Consider the following 18276-nt stretch of genomic DNA (forward strand, 5'->3'; position numbering starts at 1 on the left):
TAAGCAATTAAGCATATTATACTCCAAATTATTGCCATTAGTTTTATCCAGGCGCTATACTTCCTCTAACTGCTGGAACTAATTCCACGCAGACGAAGTCGCGGGCTAGCTAGCTATTATTAATATAGTTTGTCAAAGGACTGTCTCATTTAAAACATAGACAGAGAGAATCGTACTGTCTGTTCGGAAAGAGATAGTCGTGAAATGTATTGGGCCCCATACATTCCACGACTCTTCTCTTCCGCACAAACTATATACTATCTTTGTTTTACACTTGTACTAGCACCCAAAAGAAAAGGATGAGTATTATGTAGTTTTTTTTTTGTTCTTAATTACTGACAAATTGGTTTGACGAACTATACTTATTTGAACATTTGAGGAGTGTCTTTTCAAAATGGTTTATTTTTTCTGTAACTCTATTTTCTAAATTGGACAGAGACAGAGAGTCTTTGTTTGAAATGAGACGGTCTTTTGACAAAAAAAATTATTAATGACTACCATGTTAGTTACCATAGAAGGTAGCATCCTATAGAAGTGGTCTACGCGTGCCTCCGTGAGGGACAAAACATATAAATTCGACCAATCATAGCGTCGCATTATGGTGGGCAACAAATGAATTCGACCAATCACGGTGGTCAATTTACGGTGGGGAATAAAACAAGATGTGAGACTGTGACAAGGATAAACAATAATAGCGCTTTCGCTGCTACTCCTACTGAAAGATACATAAGACTATCCCGTTCTGTCAGTTATCCCCACCACTCATGCCGTAACGTCAATGTCAAAATAATCGAAAGTCTATTTTCCATCAATTACTTATTTCATTTTACATAAATACAACGAAAATGACCGCTGGGGACACGAAAGTGCCAGGAGAAGATAATGCTTTCAAGGCATTTATGAGCGCACTTTATAAAACGGTTGATGCACCGGTAACATGGTTCCGAGGTAATATATTTTGAGCACTGAAAGTTAGTTATGTAAGTGTTTGGGGTTAACAATAAAATTGTGTTTTGGTTCAGAGTCGATCGTGGAGCCCAACCAGCAGAAGTACCCGTGGTACCACCAGAAGTATCGCCGGGTACCGACTATCGACGAGTGCTACACAGACGATGTAGTGTGTGACTTCGAGGCGAACGCGCAGTTCAAACGTGATAGGTTAGTTTTTACAACATTATTTAGGGGTAATTTTCTAGTAAACAATGTAAGCTATTGCTCAGTTCTTATCAGTATTATATTTAGGGACATTACTGCACATCCCCTCTGCTGGAACAATCAAATTGGTGTAACTGACACATTTTGGGAACCCATTTTGGTAGTTACCAGACCACAGACCAGGTGATTTAAGTGACCATTTTTAATTGCATGTTTTGAAATTATAATGAAATTACTCATTTTAATAATGTATATTAATTCATAATTTTTAATACCTAAATATTATGAAGCTAATTTCTATGTGAGTGATTAGTCATAAGTGATTTTTTTACTGACAAAATTAGTTTGTAGTAAACAGGACAGAAGTAAAAAACAAGTGATCTTTTGCTCATGAGATGAGTTATCACTTCTAGAAAACCTTGGATCAGGCAGAAGAGATGATATTGATGGGTATTTTCATTATAACTTGCACTAAGTGCGACTTAAGTACATAAGAGCGCTCACTCCATACATCAGTTTTAGTACTAAAAAGACTATTAGCATCTAGCATCGAGTAGCGGAACTATCAGTACTGCTACTTAACAATAGATGTCGCCACCAACCGGAAAGTCTTATGCTGTTGAGATAAGACTTTCCGGTCGGTGCTACATCTATTGTCAAGTAGCAGTACTGATAGTTCCGCTACTCGATGCTAGATGTAGATACTGAAATTAATAGTCTGAACTGATGTATGGAGTGAGCACTCTATGTATTTTTTTCTCTATGGTAACGTCTAACTGTTACATTCCTGACAAAATGTATGGGATTTGACATTGACCGTCAGTTTTGTAACGATTGCTAACGGGCCGTTAAAGGTGCACAGTTAAGTGAAAATGCCCTGATAGTCTACATTTTTATTGGGCAGCTTTAAGCCACTTTTATTTAAACTTGGCTTGATGATATCAACAGAATCATTAACTTTTTAACCGCTATAGTTTGATATATAAGATATGTCTACTACTACTAGATATGTATACTATGGTATCCAGCTCATTTTGCTGCAGTCAGATAAATAAGTCGAAACTTTGTGTAACTTCTTACCGGCGGCGACACGAGCATGCTAGATAAAAAATGTTAAGCTGTTAAAAGGCTAAGAAAGATAATTTATCAATTAAACTGTAGTGGATTCACAGAATAAACCAGTCGTGTTATTTATATTTCAGAGCTGTAGACTCTGAAATCCTGTCCATCCTCCGCCAGCGTTATGAAGACTGTATGCTGTATGAGGCTCCAGACCACCTGACCGTTTGCAAATCTCTGTGGGACAAGTACAAGGATGCTGAGGAGGCCTGGTTTATTAAATGTAAGTACAATTTAGAGGCACCCCACACTAGCGTCTCCCGAGTGTCGACGTCTAGTTAAGTCTTTGTGCTGCTCGATGCAACGTAACTACGCAGCGACGCTATTTTCCATAGCACTGACCATAACATATACTAATCTATGGCGCTGACTAAACGCCGAGGCTCAAAAGACGGCGTGAGGTGGCCCATACTGTGTTTCTCCCACACCTACAGAATAAACTTTGTAATTAACCTTTTAACCGCCAGACGGCGAAGGAATATGCCGTGCTCCCGACGCCAGGCGATCGCAATTATTTAAGCGAAATTGAACTTTACGGAGTCCCACGTAAATCCCTATTACATTGGCGAAGTTGTTGGCTGTAGCCGTCGTTGGCGTCCGTAGCAAGACTTTTCGATGACGGCCACAGCAGACTGTGGCGGTCAATGGGTTAAATGTATGAAATCCTGCCCCTCCGCCTTAACAACTGCCCCCCCTTAGCCCACGCGCGACGCCCTTGCCAAATGGTATTTTCTATCAATCAACCATGTCAATCAGGGACACGTTCATATGATGCACAACCCAAAATAAATGGATAAGTTAGAAACATGGTTAACCTTTTCGACGCCGTGTCAAACACAAAAGCTGTCACGCTGTCGCCATGTCACCGAAGTGTCAAAACTGAAATTGAACTTTATGCATATGCACGTAGGTCTATAGGTATGTTGCTGTGATATGTGACCGATTAATCGGTCTTTGGCGTTGAACCTACGGTGCGGATATATCGGTCATTGGCGTCCAAAAGGTAAAAATAATATTGCGTTTTCTTAGATGTTTTTTTATTCCGTAGATGGCGACCTTGGAGGATATGCGGATGCCAGGAAATGTTACATGAAACAAAAACATCGTATGATTTGGGAGAAGCGCAATGGTCCCCTGTCAGACCAAACTAAGTAAATGAAATTATCAGCGTTTCTGATTAGTTTCCTGTACATGTTATAATGTAATATAGACATTGGTCCGGTATAATAAATCAAAGTTTAGTATTTATTTTCAGTGTTATTTCTGTATTTATTAAATTAGTGACATTCGTGCTTGTTTCCAAAATATGTGCTGGGATTCAAACCCAGGACCATCACCCACATTAAGTAGCTAGGTGACGTCACTGAGAATAAGTTTTTTTTTTTCAAGTAAATAAAAAAACAAGATTCTAGTTATTATAAAAATATCATTTATTTTCCAACACTACATTCATTTTTCCATGCAATACTAACAACATACTACATCCAAACACTGATATTTCACTATTGGTGACAAATCAATGAACGGAAACCACGAATTAGTGTTCACTACAGTACACAGAAAATAAAGATCACAGAATGATGAAGACATAGATAATTATATCTTATTAATTACCCTCTTACTGTACTTTCGAATACTTAAATCTATAAACCTTAGTGTTATAATTGTAAAACTTTGATATTGGTCACATAAGAGTAAAAACAACATTATCTTAAAACACTACAGTCTTAAGTAAATTCAAAATAAAAACATCTATGAAACAATATTTCAAGATTAATTATAAATACAAGGACAAGGGGCCACCGCAAACTTCGAAAATCGAAATTTGTGTATATCCATTCTGTCGCTCCAATAATGCAGATAGAGACAGACTATTACGAATTTTGATGTTCGCGGTGGCCCCTTACGATCACTTCAAAATGCGAACTGGCAGTGGTGTAAATTAAAATTGTAACCCATATAATTGCATATTATATTGCGATCCGCAGTCGGCGTAAGGCCCGCCTTACTGACGCGGATCTCGGGCGGGTTGTAATTGAAGGGATGTTTACAAAAACAACACAACTGCTTAGAGCGGTTGACACTTTTTTAAAAACATTGTTAATCGTTTCAGGTGTCAACCAGTGTAGTCAGTTATGTTGTTTTTGTAAACATCCCTTCAATTGGTGCGTTGTTAACGCTCGATTTCTCTGACCGCGCTTAAGATCGGTTTTCCTAGGATAGCGGTGCCGTCATATAGCGGCCGTCTCCATACTAAATAATACGGCTAAATATGGATGTCGTAGTATTTGTATGGAGACGGCCGCTATATGACGGCACCGCTTTCGGAGGAAACCAAAGCTTTATTAGCGATTTTATAAGAATAAAAGACTGCATTATTTATTAACATTTGATGCGACGGTGGACGTCTTTAGGTAATTGATCGGCCTGCTGTCAAAGGAACAGAGCGTTATAAACGCTGCAAGAATAACTGACCCGCGCGCCGACATTCCACATCGATACCCAGGGCCGGACCGGCGTTACAATCATGTACGACTCCTAAATAAATTTATGCTACGCTTTGTACCATTTTGCGCGTGTTAAACATATGTACACTATATACATAAATAAATCGAGTTCACCTAGCAATATGCAGCTCATGATTCTTAACGCATATATTTATGTACTAAAATGATAGGATTAATTTCGATACCAGTTGCGTCCTTGGTATAATACTAATGAAATATCACAGTAGAAGTGTTGCACGTAGGTTACACTATTTACAAGACTAACATATCCATACACACGGCTATTATACAGAGAAGATATTAAGTACTTGTTGCGCTTCGAACGCGTGCTGCAAACCATCTAGAAAACGCACCATAAAAACCCTCATAAATGCATTGCGCCACGACAGACCTCTTTAGCATATACCGGAATGTCGCGGTCATCGCACACTACCTTATCAGTCCAACACATCTTAACAATGTAAGATACACACTTACATAGAAAATATATTAGTACCCTAATTATCAATGTGGAATTGCGAGCAGCGGGCGATATCGACGAACAAAACTCCGCGAAACACATGAACCTAAGTATTCTACCAGGTCGGAACAGATGCATACAACCGTCTATGAGTCAACGACAGCTTCAATGATATCCAGCTGCTTCTAAACACACTAGTCATAGTTTAATTATCCCAGAGCGAGCACGATTTTTCTTTTGTCAGAGAATATTTATTTATACGTGTTATCACTTAAATATACAAAAAATGGTAAAAAATTTGCACATTTTATAATTGACTCTTAACATTGTAGCTAAAACCGACCACAATTCGGTCGTGGATATCATTCTAAATGTAAACCTGGCATATCGCGATGTAAAATCTTATATCTCAAGAATTTAGTAAAATTGTTGTCTAAAAATTACAGGACTTTGAAACAGTGATATTTTCTATAACCGACGAAGTAAAACAATTAAGACTGTACAGTAACAATTATTAATACATTTCAACAAAACAGGTAAGGCCTAATTATAGCGATTTGATGGAGATCATGTATAAAGGATAAAATTCTTACGACGAAACAAACATACAGTAATTATATTGTACTTTATAAGAACATTCGGAAAATGTTATTTACAGTTCTAAATATTACGTATAAATAATAATTACATTCAATCATATACCTACTAATATTTGAGCTTGACTTAGACCTCTTAGATAATTATTGATATTTCGAAATAGAAAAACGAACATAGTTACTTCTAATTTGCGTTAACTAATAAAATTAGACGTACAGACAAATCGATCTGATCAAGATAAGATAATAAATGTAGATCGTTAAGAGTAAAATGCATGAAATATCAATAATAATTAGGTCCGTTCTAGTCTTCCAAACCTAAAATAAAAAATGTCAAATGTTAAAAAGATTAATACTTCACATTCATTAATCGGTGCATCATTATTAATGAACAGACCAAACCTAATGCCATATACCTCTGATTAGGGACAATCAATACATAAATAGTAAATACTCGAAACATTCCTATAACATAAACGAGAAATACTTTTTGTCAATAAAGTAAAATTGGGGAGAAATAAATATGGACTATACACAATTCTAAAATAACTTTAACATAACATTCGAAGTACACACTGATTTCATTTTGATCAGGGTACAAAATTGTATGCATTGTAACATTTTCCGAATGCGTTGAAATATCTTAACCCTAATAAACACATATAGAACATTATTGTTATAGACATCACATTTTTAGGACACTTTAATTAGTCTAGATGATAAAATTCGTTGCAACCCTGGATACAATCCTGATATAGCTGGGGTGGCGCTGGAACGCATGCAATTTTCACGAGATAAAAATTGGAAGGAATGTATCACCTTGCTGGGAACAGCCTATTGTAAGGCGTCGAACTGCGCCGCCAGGCGGATGCGGCCTGCGGAAAGAACATTGGGTTATAACCAGAAATCATCACACAATCCTCCATTCATTACGAGACTTCTAGAATAGTATTTTATGCAACCATTGTTTAAGAGAGGTCAAAAAAAGGCGAGTGGCGTGAGTAACAATTTGAGGCGAAGCCGAAAATTGTTAATAAAGACGCCACGAGTATTTTTTGACTCAGTTAACGTTGCATACAATACTTTTTCTACGACCAAGCACACTTACTTTGATATAAAATTGTAAATATAACAAATATTTTGAATTCAAGAAGTAGCAAAAATGGAGGGTACGGGCGGGAAAAGAATGAATGAATGAATAAAATTAAAAAAAAAAACATGTCTATGGTTCACTTATTTGTCAGAGATGACATTTAAAGTAAGGTTGGCAACACTGTTTTTCATTCAATATTTTTTAAGTGGTCATTACACGAAGTATCGTAAAATCGCCAAAAAGATACTGCGTGTACTGCACAAATTCTTTTTTGGGGCATAGACTAAAGACTTGTCTTGACAACTTTAAGATCGGGTTTTAAAGATGTGTGCACGACCCTTTAAATGACAAATAAAAGTACGGGAGTAGAAAAAAGGTTCTAATGATCCAGTTGTTACTTACGTTTGCTCTCCTGCACGAGCAGCGCCGTGGGCGCGGGCAGCGCGCTGGCGGGCGGCGAGCACCACAGGCTCGTCTTCGGGGACTCGAACACGCGGGAACCCTGCAACACACCATTATAAGCATATAATGCCTAGAGTGCACGGTAATCATAGGGCGGTTTTGTCTTAGGGTTTAAAGCTGAAATTAAACTATAAACACTATTTATAGTCATTTGAACCAGGGATGTTGCGAACATCCGCATCCGCGGAACTTCCGCATTATTTTCAACATCCGCATCCGCATATAATCGATGCGGAGCTTATGCGGATGCGGATGTCGAACAAGTCGGTACAGAGCGCCTACCGCGAACCACGTTCGACGTTTTGCCTCCCTGTCACACTTACGTACGAATTTACAAGTGCGACAGAGAGGCAACACGTCGAACGTGGTTCGCGGTAGGCCCTCAGAAACGTCTTAGCGGCGGCGTTAGTGCTAGGTAATTTCGTCATTACGTATAACGAAATCGTCTAGATCCAAAAAAGTCGGCGAAGTTACTGTTTATTAAATATAACGCACCTATATTCTTGCTCAAATACTAAACATTTTTTTTTGTACATAAATACTGAAAATGTAATATTTGACGTTTTCTAAGTACCTAATCTTGACATCCGCATCCGCGGATGTGAGCCCTTAAATATCCGCATCCGCGGATGTCAAAAAATCTGCATCCGCAACATCCCTGATTTGAACATTGGCAGTTGTTAAATGTTACCTTCTGTCCCGGCGGCGTGTCGTGCACGGAGTAGTCCACCTGCCTCGCGGGGCCCAGACAGCGCGGCGCTGACACGCCCGCGCTCAGCGCCCAGCGCGCGCCCAATTCCACGAACACTTCGCGGTAGTGCCGCAGGAAATCCACCACCGACTCGAAGCCTGCCACAGACCAAATCAATATTGTAGTGTATCTTTTTTTTCTGAGGAATGTTTCTTTTTTTTATGACACGGAACTTAACGCGGGCATTGAATGAACGGTATCATACTTTAGTTTAGACTGAGGTCCGTATACGGAGCCAAGTCGGAAACATCGCGGCCGTACGTGTTTTTGACTCTGACGTCGCACGTTTTCGCATGAGTTGTTTCGCAAGGCTATTTCCTCGCCAGGCTCATTCCGTATGGACCCAACACTTGTCAAACACAATACTGTATGTTTAATCGAACGAGCGAGCGAAGCGAAGTAAAGTTCTTACATTCAACTTGGAACACACGACTGGCTAGGGGCACGTCCCGGCATTTCGATGTTTTTAAGCTGAACTATCAGAGGATAGTTTGATACACAATAACTTAAGTAAATTTGTTCTAATTTAAATGTAATTGGGTGAACGTATAGTTGAGGGCATTATATTTTAGTCATTAAATTTTGAGCAGGCTCGATCAAGAGATTATTGAGCTAGAAGAGCTTAAAATGCTAAAAAGCTATTTGTGAGGGGTCTTGCTATTCTGGTCATTTTAATTGCAAGAAAATAAGGTCGAGTTTGGTATCAAATGAAAGTGCTCAGTTTACACATTTATAATATTGGTTTTTAATTTAAGATTTTAAAATAATTAGCAAGATAAAAATGAAATAAAATAAACATAATATTAGTATTTGACATTTGACAAGAAAGATTACGGCTTGCCACAGATACAGTTTATTTTAATCTCTATGGTGACTTAAATTTATCAATTAAGGGCTCCACAGATCTTGCAATAAATCGCACGCGGTTTTTGATCCCTTCACGACTAAGTAGCACTGCCTTCAATTGATCTTTTTGGCGAAACGCGAGTTCTTAGTTCGGGGCGAACTACTAGTTATGTTTGATACGTTCATGCAAAAGAACTCACCCAAGTCCGCGCACGGGAACAGCGGTTCGAAGCGACTGGTGTATTCGACGAACACGTCCATGGCGGGCATCGGCTCGGGCCGATCGGCTAGGATCTGCGCCACGCGCCACACCAGACGCCACGCCGGCGTGAGCTGCACGCGGCGCGCGTCCGTCAATACCACTCCAGCTAGGAAAATGTAAATACAATTGAGAAATAGTAAATATATTAAAAACGGGTCACTCACGTATTTTAAGTCGAAAAACGCTCGACATGTTTCACTTCGTACCGAGAAGTGTCATCAGGAGCTTGCGTTTACGGTGACGGACCGGCGCAGACTGACCGTCACCGTGAGTACCCCGTGATACGTGAGTGACCAGTTTTTAATATATTTACTATGTCTTTGTCTCACGGAAGTTTTGTTATTAAAACAATTGAGAAATGTAACTATAGTAAACGATTTTATAAACATCTGCAACAGAGAGTGTAAACTGTATGCGGTGTGCTTGACCGTTTTATTCACACATAGTAACTATGTGAATGGTAAGTTTGAGAATTAAGCCACAAATTAGAACCGTGCAGTTGATGGTAATGGGTCGATGTTTATTCCCAGTGTCTCCCCAAGGTAAGGCGCTTACAACATCGATGAGCAAGTAGGTAATAGTACATTATTATTGTCGAGGTTCGGAAGTAGCTACTTGCAGGCTGAGGATTCGTTTTAAACGGACGACCTTGGGAGTCCGTTTAATTGAATCCGAAGCCAGCAAGTAGCCTTCCAGCCGAGTCATATATAGTGCTTTTCTCAAAAATGGTGCAAGAAATATAAATATTTAACAGAAGCAACGTTCTAATTTTCACAGAAAAAAGTAAAACCATTAAAGATTTGCTTGCCGCCCTTAAAAAAAAAGAAGTGTATTTTTCTGTTGAAAATACGCCAACGTATTTGAGAAATAGTCGCGGTACCAACATTATAATAATAAGTGCTGATCATCTGTTTGGCTGTTTAATGGACCTATGCCTTCATTTGATATGGCCATTTAAAGTTTTAAAAAGTTTGGAACTCGTTAAATAATGTAATTTGTATGCAACATTGCAGTCCCGAAATCGAGACAGCAATGTTTTTAACTTTTTAATTTTTTGAATGACCATAAACTACGCACTTCGCGACCTATTTTTTAACCGGCAACGTCGACTTTGCCGTACATTTTTGAGAAAATGATTGTAGTTAATGTTATATTAACGTACCTAACGCCAGTCGTCGCACATCAGGGTCGCAGCCGCGCAGCTTCCTGAAGGCGCTGGAGAAGTAGTCCTCTGTGCTGCCGCGCGCCACGCTGCGGTCCGCAGACAGCACCGCGCACGCCGCCAGGCACGACGTCACCCACAGCGGGGCATCACCTGTACAGAGAAAGGCAATAGTTACTATAGTACATTGTGCAACGTGGGGGGGGGGGAAGTGAAATATTGTACGTGAGTCTATATCTGCCCTCCTAAGCCAAGTAGCGCTATCTCAAAAACAAATAAATAAATATTATAGGACATTATTACACAAATTGACTAAGCCCCACGGTAAGCTCAAGAAAGCTTGTGTTGTGGGTACTCAGACAACGATATATATAATATACAAATACTTAAATACATAGAAAACAACCATGACTCAGGAACAAATATCTGTGCACATCACACAAATAAATGCCCTGACTGGGATTCGAACCCAGGACCGCGGCTTCACAGGCAGGGTCACTACCCACTAGGCCAGACCGGTCGTCAAATGATTTTGAAAATGGAATTCTCAGCTAGAGAAACTAAAGTTTGTTAGCAATGAATTTTCTTTTGAGATAGCGCTTTTCGGCTTAGCAGGGCAGATATATATTCACGACAGCCGCAGGCTGGAGTGAATTAAAGACTCGAGCAACAATATTTTTACTCCCGGAGTTACACACAATGTTTTTCATCACACTTGCGAAGAAAATACCAAATTTTAAGCGTGATCATTCTTAAATACGGTGACATTTCAAATATTCGTTCGCCATATTGTCTGCCAAGGTTAGAATTCGAAGGCACAGGCACCCGGATTCAGCCATAATCGAAAAATGTGTAAAAAATAATTTAAACGGCTATCCTCCTAAGGCCCAAGGTCCTACCCATAGTACTTATTAACTTTGTTATTCAGACCCAGCTCCTTCAACAATTGTGTAGTCATAGCGTACCACGGTCCTACCAGTAGGACTTAATGGAAAACCCATCATTTTGTTTTTAAATTACGCGCTTATTGAAATTGGCTTCTAAAGGACTGTTTTGTTTTGTCTGTGAGCCCTTTGACAAGTTCGCAAAAAAAACAACTAAGTGCTGTAGTAGGTGCTGTATAAATACAATAACATTAAAAAAAGTCTTCTAAGTACTTGGGTCTGAATGAGTATAAAACAATAGTACTACTGGTAGGACTACGGGCCGTACTGACTACATACTCAATTTTTCGTTGGGCCTTAGGAGGCTATTAAATTAATCAAATTAAATATTTTTAAAAATACACATAAAATTATTTATAAACGTCAGTATAATGTAAAACTCATTTAAAACTACTAGGTTCGTATGAATTAGTGAACTATAACTCCCGCGGGAACAATATAGGCCTTTGTCCTTCAGTGCACCTGCATGAAATAAGATCTTTTTCGAGCAAGTGTGATGAAAATGAATTTAAAATATGAGCCGCATATTCGTGGGACTAACTCTCAGATGCTGAAATAGATGTCAAACACAATAAAAAGTCCCCCGGACTAAGGCCTCCAGAGGTCCTAACTCCTAACTTTATCCCAGCGGCTAGGCTCATTGAAAATTGTGATTGATATGCATTAAATATTAGTGTCCGACCGAAACATGTTTTTTTGCCGAAAACGAAACCGAAGGTTCGGCTTTGACTCTAGTTTCGGCCGAAACCAAAACCGAAACTTTTGCAAGTTTATTAAAATCGTTGAAAAAATTTCATTAAACCGCTTTGGTAACCATTTTGGTGGCGCCATCATTAGGGGAATTGTGTTTTCTTAAAAACCAATAAATGTCTGTATACATAAACATTGTTGCCCTACTTGCTCCCCAACTTCTGGTCTTTGTCACATAGTTTAGTTTCATAGTACGAAGTACTATTTTGTACGTTTCGGCCCGGCCGAAAGGTTCGGCCGTTTTTGGCCGAAACCGAAACTACGGCCGAAACATGATTTTATGGCCGAAACCGAAACCGAATCTTCGGTCGGACACTATTAAATATGCACAATAGGTACACACCTGGGGCACGAACTAGGCCATTCTCAACACAGCCACCCGTCGCGTAAACCAGCTCTTCCAACGTCGAGGCATTAAGGACGTCCGGCTGCGGGGTGGCGCCGAACTGCGCCGCGTAGGCCTGAGGGAGGCTCTCTAAAGTCACAGGGCCGAGGGCTCTGAATCGCGTGGCTAGTACTGCTCGGGCGGTTCGAATGGCCAGCCTCACGCCCCGCTCGCCGCTTGGTTCAGTGTATACGGAGACAGCGTCGGGGATAACTTCGAAGAGGTCGATGAGCTTGACGCAGCCGTAGTGCGCGACGCGGAGCTGGCTGCCGAAGTGAGCGTGGTAGGCGGGCACGAAGCGGGAGAATTCCATCTGAGAGGAATATTTCATTATAAATATACGACGATAGGGAATATTGGCATTGAGATCTTAATAGGATTAGGATATGATGCTAAAGTTCTGTGCGTAAAGTTAAAAATACGCCACAAAACCAGCATTGTTGGCTGTTTTCTACTTCATCCAGAGTCCTATAATCGATTATATATTAGATTCTCGTCTCATCATGGGCGAGATTTATAATGATGTACATTAGCGGACTGATCAACGTTCCTCAGAAGTGAAGTATGAAATTTTCTATACAATAAAATTTTGCGGACGCAGGACGCTTTAACCCTTTAACCGCCAGAGTCTGATATATAACACATTACATATCCGGCTCATTTCGCCACAGTCTGATAAATAAGACAAAGATCTGATTTGGTTTTTACAGCACATTTATAACTCCCGTAACTATGCCAACTTTACTCTGCGTCGTACAATTACTGTCGGTGGCGACACGAGCACGCTCGATCAAAAATTTGCTGGCGGCATAGAGAAAAAAATACATAGAGTGCTCACTCCATACATCAGTTCAGACTATTAATTTCAGTGTCTACATCTAGCATCGAGTAGCGGAACTATCAGTACTGCTACTTGACAATAGATGTAGCACCGACCGGAAAGTCTTATCTCAACAGCATAAGACTTTCCGGTCGGTGGCTACATCTACTGTCAAGTAGCAGTACTGATAGTTCCGCTACTCGATGCTAGATGCTAATAGTCTTTTTGGTACTAAAACTGATGTATGGAGTGAGCACTCTCTGTATTTTTTTCTCTATGCTGGCGGTTAAAAGGTTAAAAGTGCCTCTGCTGTCTTGCAAAACGCTAACTGGCGCGGACGCGAACGCATTTCACCCGCGATGGTGCCCGCGGGCATGCACCCGTGGAAGACAACGGAGGCACTACCGGTGACAGACTGGCGCAACCTCGGCCTCGTACCCGACACCATAGAGAAAAAAATACATAGAGTGCTCACTCCATACATCAGTTTTAGTACCAAAAAGACTATTAGCATCTAGCATCGAGTAGCGGAACTATCAGTACTGCTACTTGACAATAGATGTAGCACCGACCGGAAAGTCTTATGCTGTTGAGATAAGACTTTCCGGTCGGTGCTACATCTATTGTCAAGTAGCAGTACTGATAGTTCCGCTACTCGATGCTAGATGTAGATACTGAAATTAATAGTCTGAACTGATGTATGGAGTGAGCACTCTATGTATTTTTTTCTCTATGCCGACACGTACCCTCAGGTTGGGCGTGTAGCACAGCAGCTCGACGGCCTGCAGCGCGAACTGCGCGGAGCGGCCGCGCTCGTCGGGCGTGGGCGCGCGGCGGGGCAGCGCCACCGCGCCGTCCGCCGCCGCCGCCACCGCGCCGCCCGCCACGCGGCCCATCAGCTCCGCCAGCGTGCACACGCCGTAGTCCGCCGGAGAGAATGGCTGCAACACGCATGTTGAAAATAGGGACCCGATTCTACATACCTCCTCTATTAACTCCTTAAGGAGTTAACACATTTTTGCAAGTATCACAAGTTCCAGGCTTTCGTATAGACGTGTGCGCCGATTAAAAAATGATCGGCGGCGGCGTTTGCCAAAAAATCGGCGGCGGCGGCGTGTTTTCGGCGTGAAATCGGCGTGACCTTGACTTTCAGGTTTCTTAAGAAAAAATCATTAATTTGTTGTTTTTCTTGAAAATTTTATCAACCCAGGTTGCTAGTCAATGAACTACGTATTGTTTTGAATAGACTGTGAGTAAAATAGGGTTTGTAAATGTACGGGTTGCTTCTCGTACAGTCTTGAGATGATAGTTGATAATGATAACACTGCAGTTTCCACCGAAATAATGATTTATTGATAATATGATAAAATGATACAATTAGCGCCTTAATGAATACACTCCGCGGCGGTCGGGCATGTACTGTCTTAAAATAGGTAATAAGTATATTATGCTATGTGACGGAAAGTGCTGACGGGCGAAATGTTATCCTTTGTACGGACCGTACATGCTCCCGGGCGCGAGATGAAATAAGATAAAAAATTACAAAAAGATAAGACTTATAAAATTATGCAATAAGATGATAAAACTTATAAAATAAACACAATATTAAATCATTCACTCGCTGCGAAGCGTCCTCCAACGATGGGTGACGTGGCCTTGTTGAGTCCCCGTGCTCTTGAAAGGTGAGTCCTCGAGTAGGTTTTGGGTTGAACATTGATCTTAGGCGTGTGTTGCGGGTTGGCTTCCTCTCGGTTGTCATCTCTGGCAACGTACTGAATTCTGATATTCGCAGATGCGTCGCTGGGGGGCACAGGAGGTATCCGCGCCGAACAGCGAAGACGCAAGCGTTTCCATAGATACACGCTGAGTACTACTATGGCGGCGCCTAGTAGTAAGTATACAAGGACGTACTGGTGGACGTCATGGGTTGATAATCGGGTGGCTAAGATACTAGCTTCACTAGCCTTCATTTGTTCGACTTGTCGATCGATATCCAAAAACTGCTTCTTGAAATCCATGCTAATAGACGTAGAAACGTTGTCTTCATGTATAGGTATTGATAAGTTTATGATATTATTAATAGGAGGCATAACTATCTTCACTAAATCTGGCTGGATGTTAAGGTTGTTCATGTGATATTTATGGGCGAATATTGTGAGAGATTCGCTTTTAATGACACAGCCATCTCCTAGAGAAATAATGCCTGCTCCGCTTATTTGCTCGGCGGTAACTTGAGATTTACATATGATTCTTATGGTTCGATGACCGCAGGTAAAGAATAGATAATTGTTTTGTTTATTCAACCTTTCCCATTTGTCCATGCAAGGTTGCTTGATACTCCTGCATTTTGCCTCATTTTTATCCTTGATACATAAATTGTCATCTTCGTTCATGTGATATATTGGCCTTTGTAAAGGGCATATGTGATTTGATATATCATATTGTATACATTCATCGGCTTCTTTTTCTGAGACTGTTATGAAAGAGTCCTTTTGTATGTTCATGGCAACATACTCGGAAATAGGTATAATACTGATCATTGCTTGACTTTGCTGTTGAGGTACAGGTATCAGGTGGTAGATTTCGTAGTCGTCCCGGCTGGCTAACGGAATCCTGATTTCAAATATGAGGTACTTGGTCGTCATCCTTGTCTTGACCTTGAGCAATTGATAGATGTCTTGTAGATCTGTTTGTATATTTTCAATTGGAATAGTTAAGTCCTTTGATAACTGGCCGGAAATTATGCTTAACTCTTTCCTTAGCTGAGCTGGAGTCAGTAAGTGAAAATTAAACTGCCCATGGTGAACGTCGGTGATAGTATCTAATAATGTTTCTTGAATGCCTTTTAGATTCACCAATATTGAGTTAGTGATAATCGATGATAACATAAATTCACTTGTGTTTTCGACAGCGACAACTTCCTTTGCCAAAACATTGGTCGCCTTTTCAAGATTGATAAAGTTGCGGTTGAGGATTTTATGTTGCTTGTCCATGGCCTCTTCCACTCTTTTTAGTAAATTATATTCAGCCTCAACCACTGAAGTCTGATTTTTCCACAGCAACGCTAGGTGTTTCTCATTATCTCTGATAAGATTGATATCCTTCTCGTATTGTTGAGCGAAACGTTCGTCCAGTATTCCAAACAAACTGTTCGCGACATATCCGACTCCGTTGGCAAGGCCGCGCCGGCGGCGAGCCGGGCGCGTGAGCTGCTGAGCTTGCATTATACTGTTGTAATACTCTAATTCTGCGAATCCGTGCCTTAGTTGTATGAGAATAACGTCGCATTTTGATTGCTTGTCTGCCTTGATACACATGTTTTCTAATGAGTGCAGATATTCTTTCAATAATTTTTGTCCTTGCCAATAAGGTCCCATGTTGTAATAAGCAATAAGCTTCCATTCGTCGCGAATAAGATGCATATTTGATATCTTGTCGAAATAAATTCCTTGATGTTTATTTATGTTCGTAAGGCTGTGCTCACACTGGACGGGTGATATGATTGCGAATAATAGCATGAGCGCAAGTGTCAGTAAATTTCCCGTTCTCTTAGGACGTCGTTTTTTAACGTCGGGCTCTGCTTTTTTCGGTTCGGGGTCGGATTTCAAATCTTCTTTCGTTTCTTGATTAACAGGCAGTTTTGATAATTTGGTAATGGGTCTCTTGAGCAATCCGTTCCTTGTTTTGATTGACACTACACGTACATATCCGTCGTGACCTTGATGAACGGTCACAACCTTGCCGAGTGCCCACTTTCCGGCTGGCATGTTGACATCGTGAATGATAACTATGTCTCCGACCTTTAAGTTCTCTTTTGGTTTTTGCCACTTGCTTCGTTTTGATAATTCACACAAATATTCTGATTTCCACCTCTTCCATACGTCCGAGAATATTTTTTGCACCAGTTGCCATCTCGTCCGCTCGTCTCTTTCGGTTTCGTATATTGTCAAATTTGGACCACTTGATAAGAAGTGAGACGGCGTCAGAAAATCCAAGTCGTCTGGGTCTTCAGAGATAGCACACAATGGTCTGCTGTTAAGACATGCTTCCACCTGGGATAATAGAGTTGATAATTCTTCGTAGGTCAGCTTCTGTTCACCCATGACTCTGCGAAGATGATGCTTTAGGCTTTTTACTGAAGCCTCCCACAAACCTACTGCGCTGGGCCATGATGGGGCATTAAAATGCCATTCAATTTCCATCTCTGATATAGTCGTGAAGAACTCTGCGTCCAAGGTGTTTTTCAAGTCTATAATTTCCTCATGTAGTCGCTTGTTTGCTCCAATAAAATTTGTCCCCTGGTCACTGTAAATGTGACGTGGAGTTCCTCGACGCGCTGCCATTCGACGAAGAGCTGATAAAAATGTTGAGCTGCTGAGGTCTGATACAAGTTCGAGGTGTATGGCCTTCGTCGCCATACACACAAATACTGCTACATATCCTTTCGTTGTCTTTATACCTCGGCCTTTATTTGATTTAACGTCAATAAAGCCGGTATAATCAACGCCGGTGTGATAAAACGGGCGTGTCGGGTTACACCGCGCCGCCGGCAAGTCTCCCATGATTTGTTCTTGCTTCATAGCTCTATGGCGTATACAAGTGACACAATTGTTGATATATTTTTTGACTGCTCGATTCCCTCCTATGATCCAAAATTGATATCTGAGCTGTCTCAAGGTCAGACGAGCTCCACCGTGAAGGGTCAATTTGTGAGCATTTTCTATGAGAAGATCGGTTACGTGACCTTTGTGAGGGATGATAAGTGGATGTTTCATGTTTGGGTCAATATTTGCTTTTCCTATTCTTCCTCGTACTCTGAGCAGCCCATTGTCGTCCAAAAAGGGATTTAGTGATAAAATGTTACTTCTCGATTTCACTTGCCCATGTCGAGACAAGTTATGGATATCCTCTCCAAATGCTTCTTGTTGCACATGTTTGATAATCATATTTCTTGCTTTTCGTAA

The 18276-nt window shown here is 40.7% G+C and overlaps 2 protein-coding genes and 1 long non-coding RNA gene across 3 annotated transcripts in view; 1 reads left to right on the plus strand and 2 right to left on the minus strand.

The window, feature by feature from the left end:
- The first annotated feature begins 774 nt into the window (after positions 1 to 774).
- Positions 775 to 3522, plus strand: LOC134651044 (NADH dehydrogenase [ubiquinone] 1 beta subcomplex subunit 10). The gene is made up of 4 exons (XM_063506024.1): positions 775 to 948; positions 1023 to 1158; positions 2358 to 2497; positions 3323 to 3522. Exons 1-4 carry the CDS (start codon positions 846 to 848, stop codon positions 3427 to 3429), a joined length of 486 nt encoding a protein of 161 aa, XP_063362094.1. The 5' UTR covers positions 775 to 845; the 3' UTR covers positions 3430 to 3522.
- Positions 3523 to 3680: 158 nt separating this feature from the next.
- LOC134651083 (uncharacterized) lies at positions 3681 to 4181 on the minus strand. The gene is made up of 2 exons (XR_010097078.1): positions 3995 to 4181; positions 3681 to 3717 (listed from the first exon to the last, which is right to left on the minus strand). It is a non-coding gene; the product is annotated as an uncharacterized LOC134651083 (long non-coding RNA).
- A 1555-nt stretch (positions 4182 to 5736) lies between these two features.
- The window catches only part of LOC134651045 (meiosis regulator and mRNA stability factor 1), a 48292-nt gene continuing 35752 nt past the window's right edge, over positions 5737 to 18276 (minus strand). Inside the window, exons 16-22 of the mRNA XM_063506025.1 lie at positions 14059 to 14253; positions 12451 to 12805; positions 10414 to 10566; positions 9190 to 9357; positions 8084 to 8241; positions 7333 to 7432; positions 5737 to 6712 (exon numbers count right to left, since the gene is read on the minus strand). Of these exons, the coding sequence (XP_063362095.1) occupies positions 6672 to 6712; positions 7333 to 7432; positions 8084 to 8241; positions 9190 to 9357; positions 10414 to 10566; positions 12451 to 12805; positions 14059 to 14253 (1170 nt within the window). The 3' untranslated portion in view covers positions 5737 to 6671. The remainder of the gene's footprint in view (positions 6713 to 7332; positions 7433 to 8083; positions 8242 to 9189; positions 9358 to 10413; positions 10567 to 12450; positions 12806 to 14058; positions 14254 to 18276) is intronic.

This window comes from Cydia amplana, chromosome 9, assembly GCF_948474715.1.
Source record: "Cydia amplana chromosome 9, ilCydAmpl1.1, whole genome shotgun sequence".
In the NCBI taxonomy this organism is placed as follows: domain Eukaryota; kingdom Metazoa; phylum Arthropoda; class Insecta; order Lepidoptera; family Tortricidae; genus Cydia; species Cydia amplana.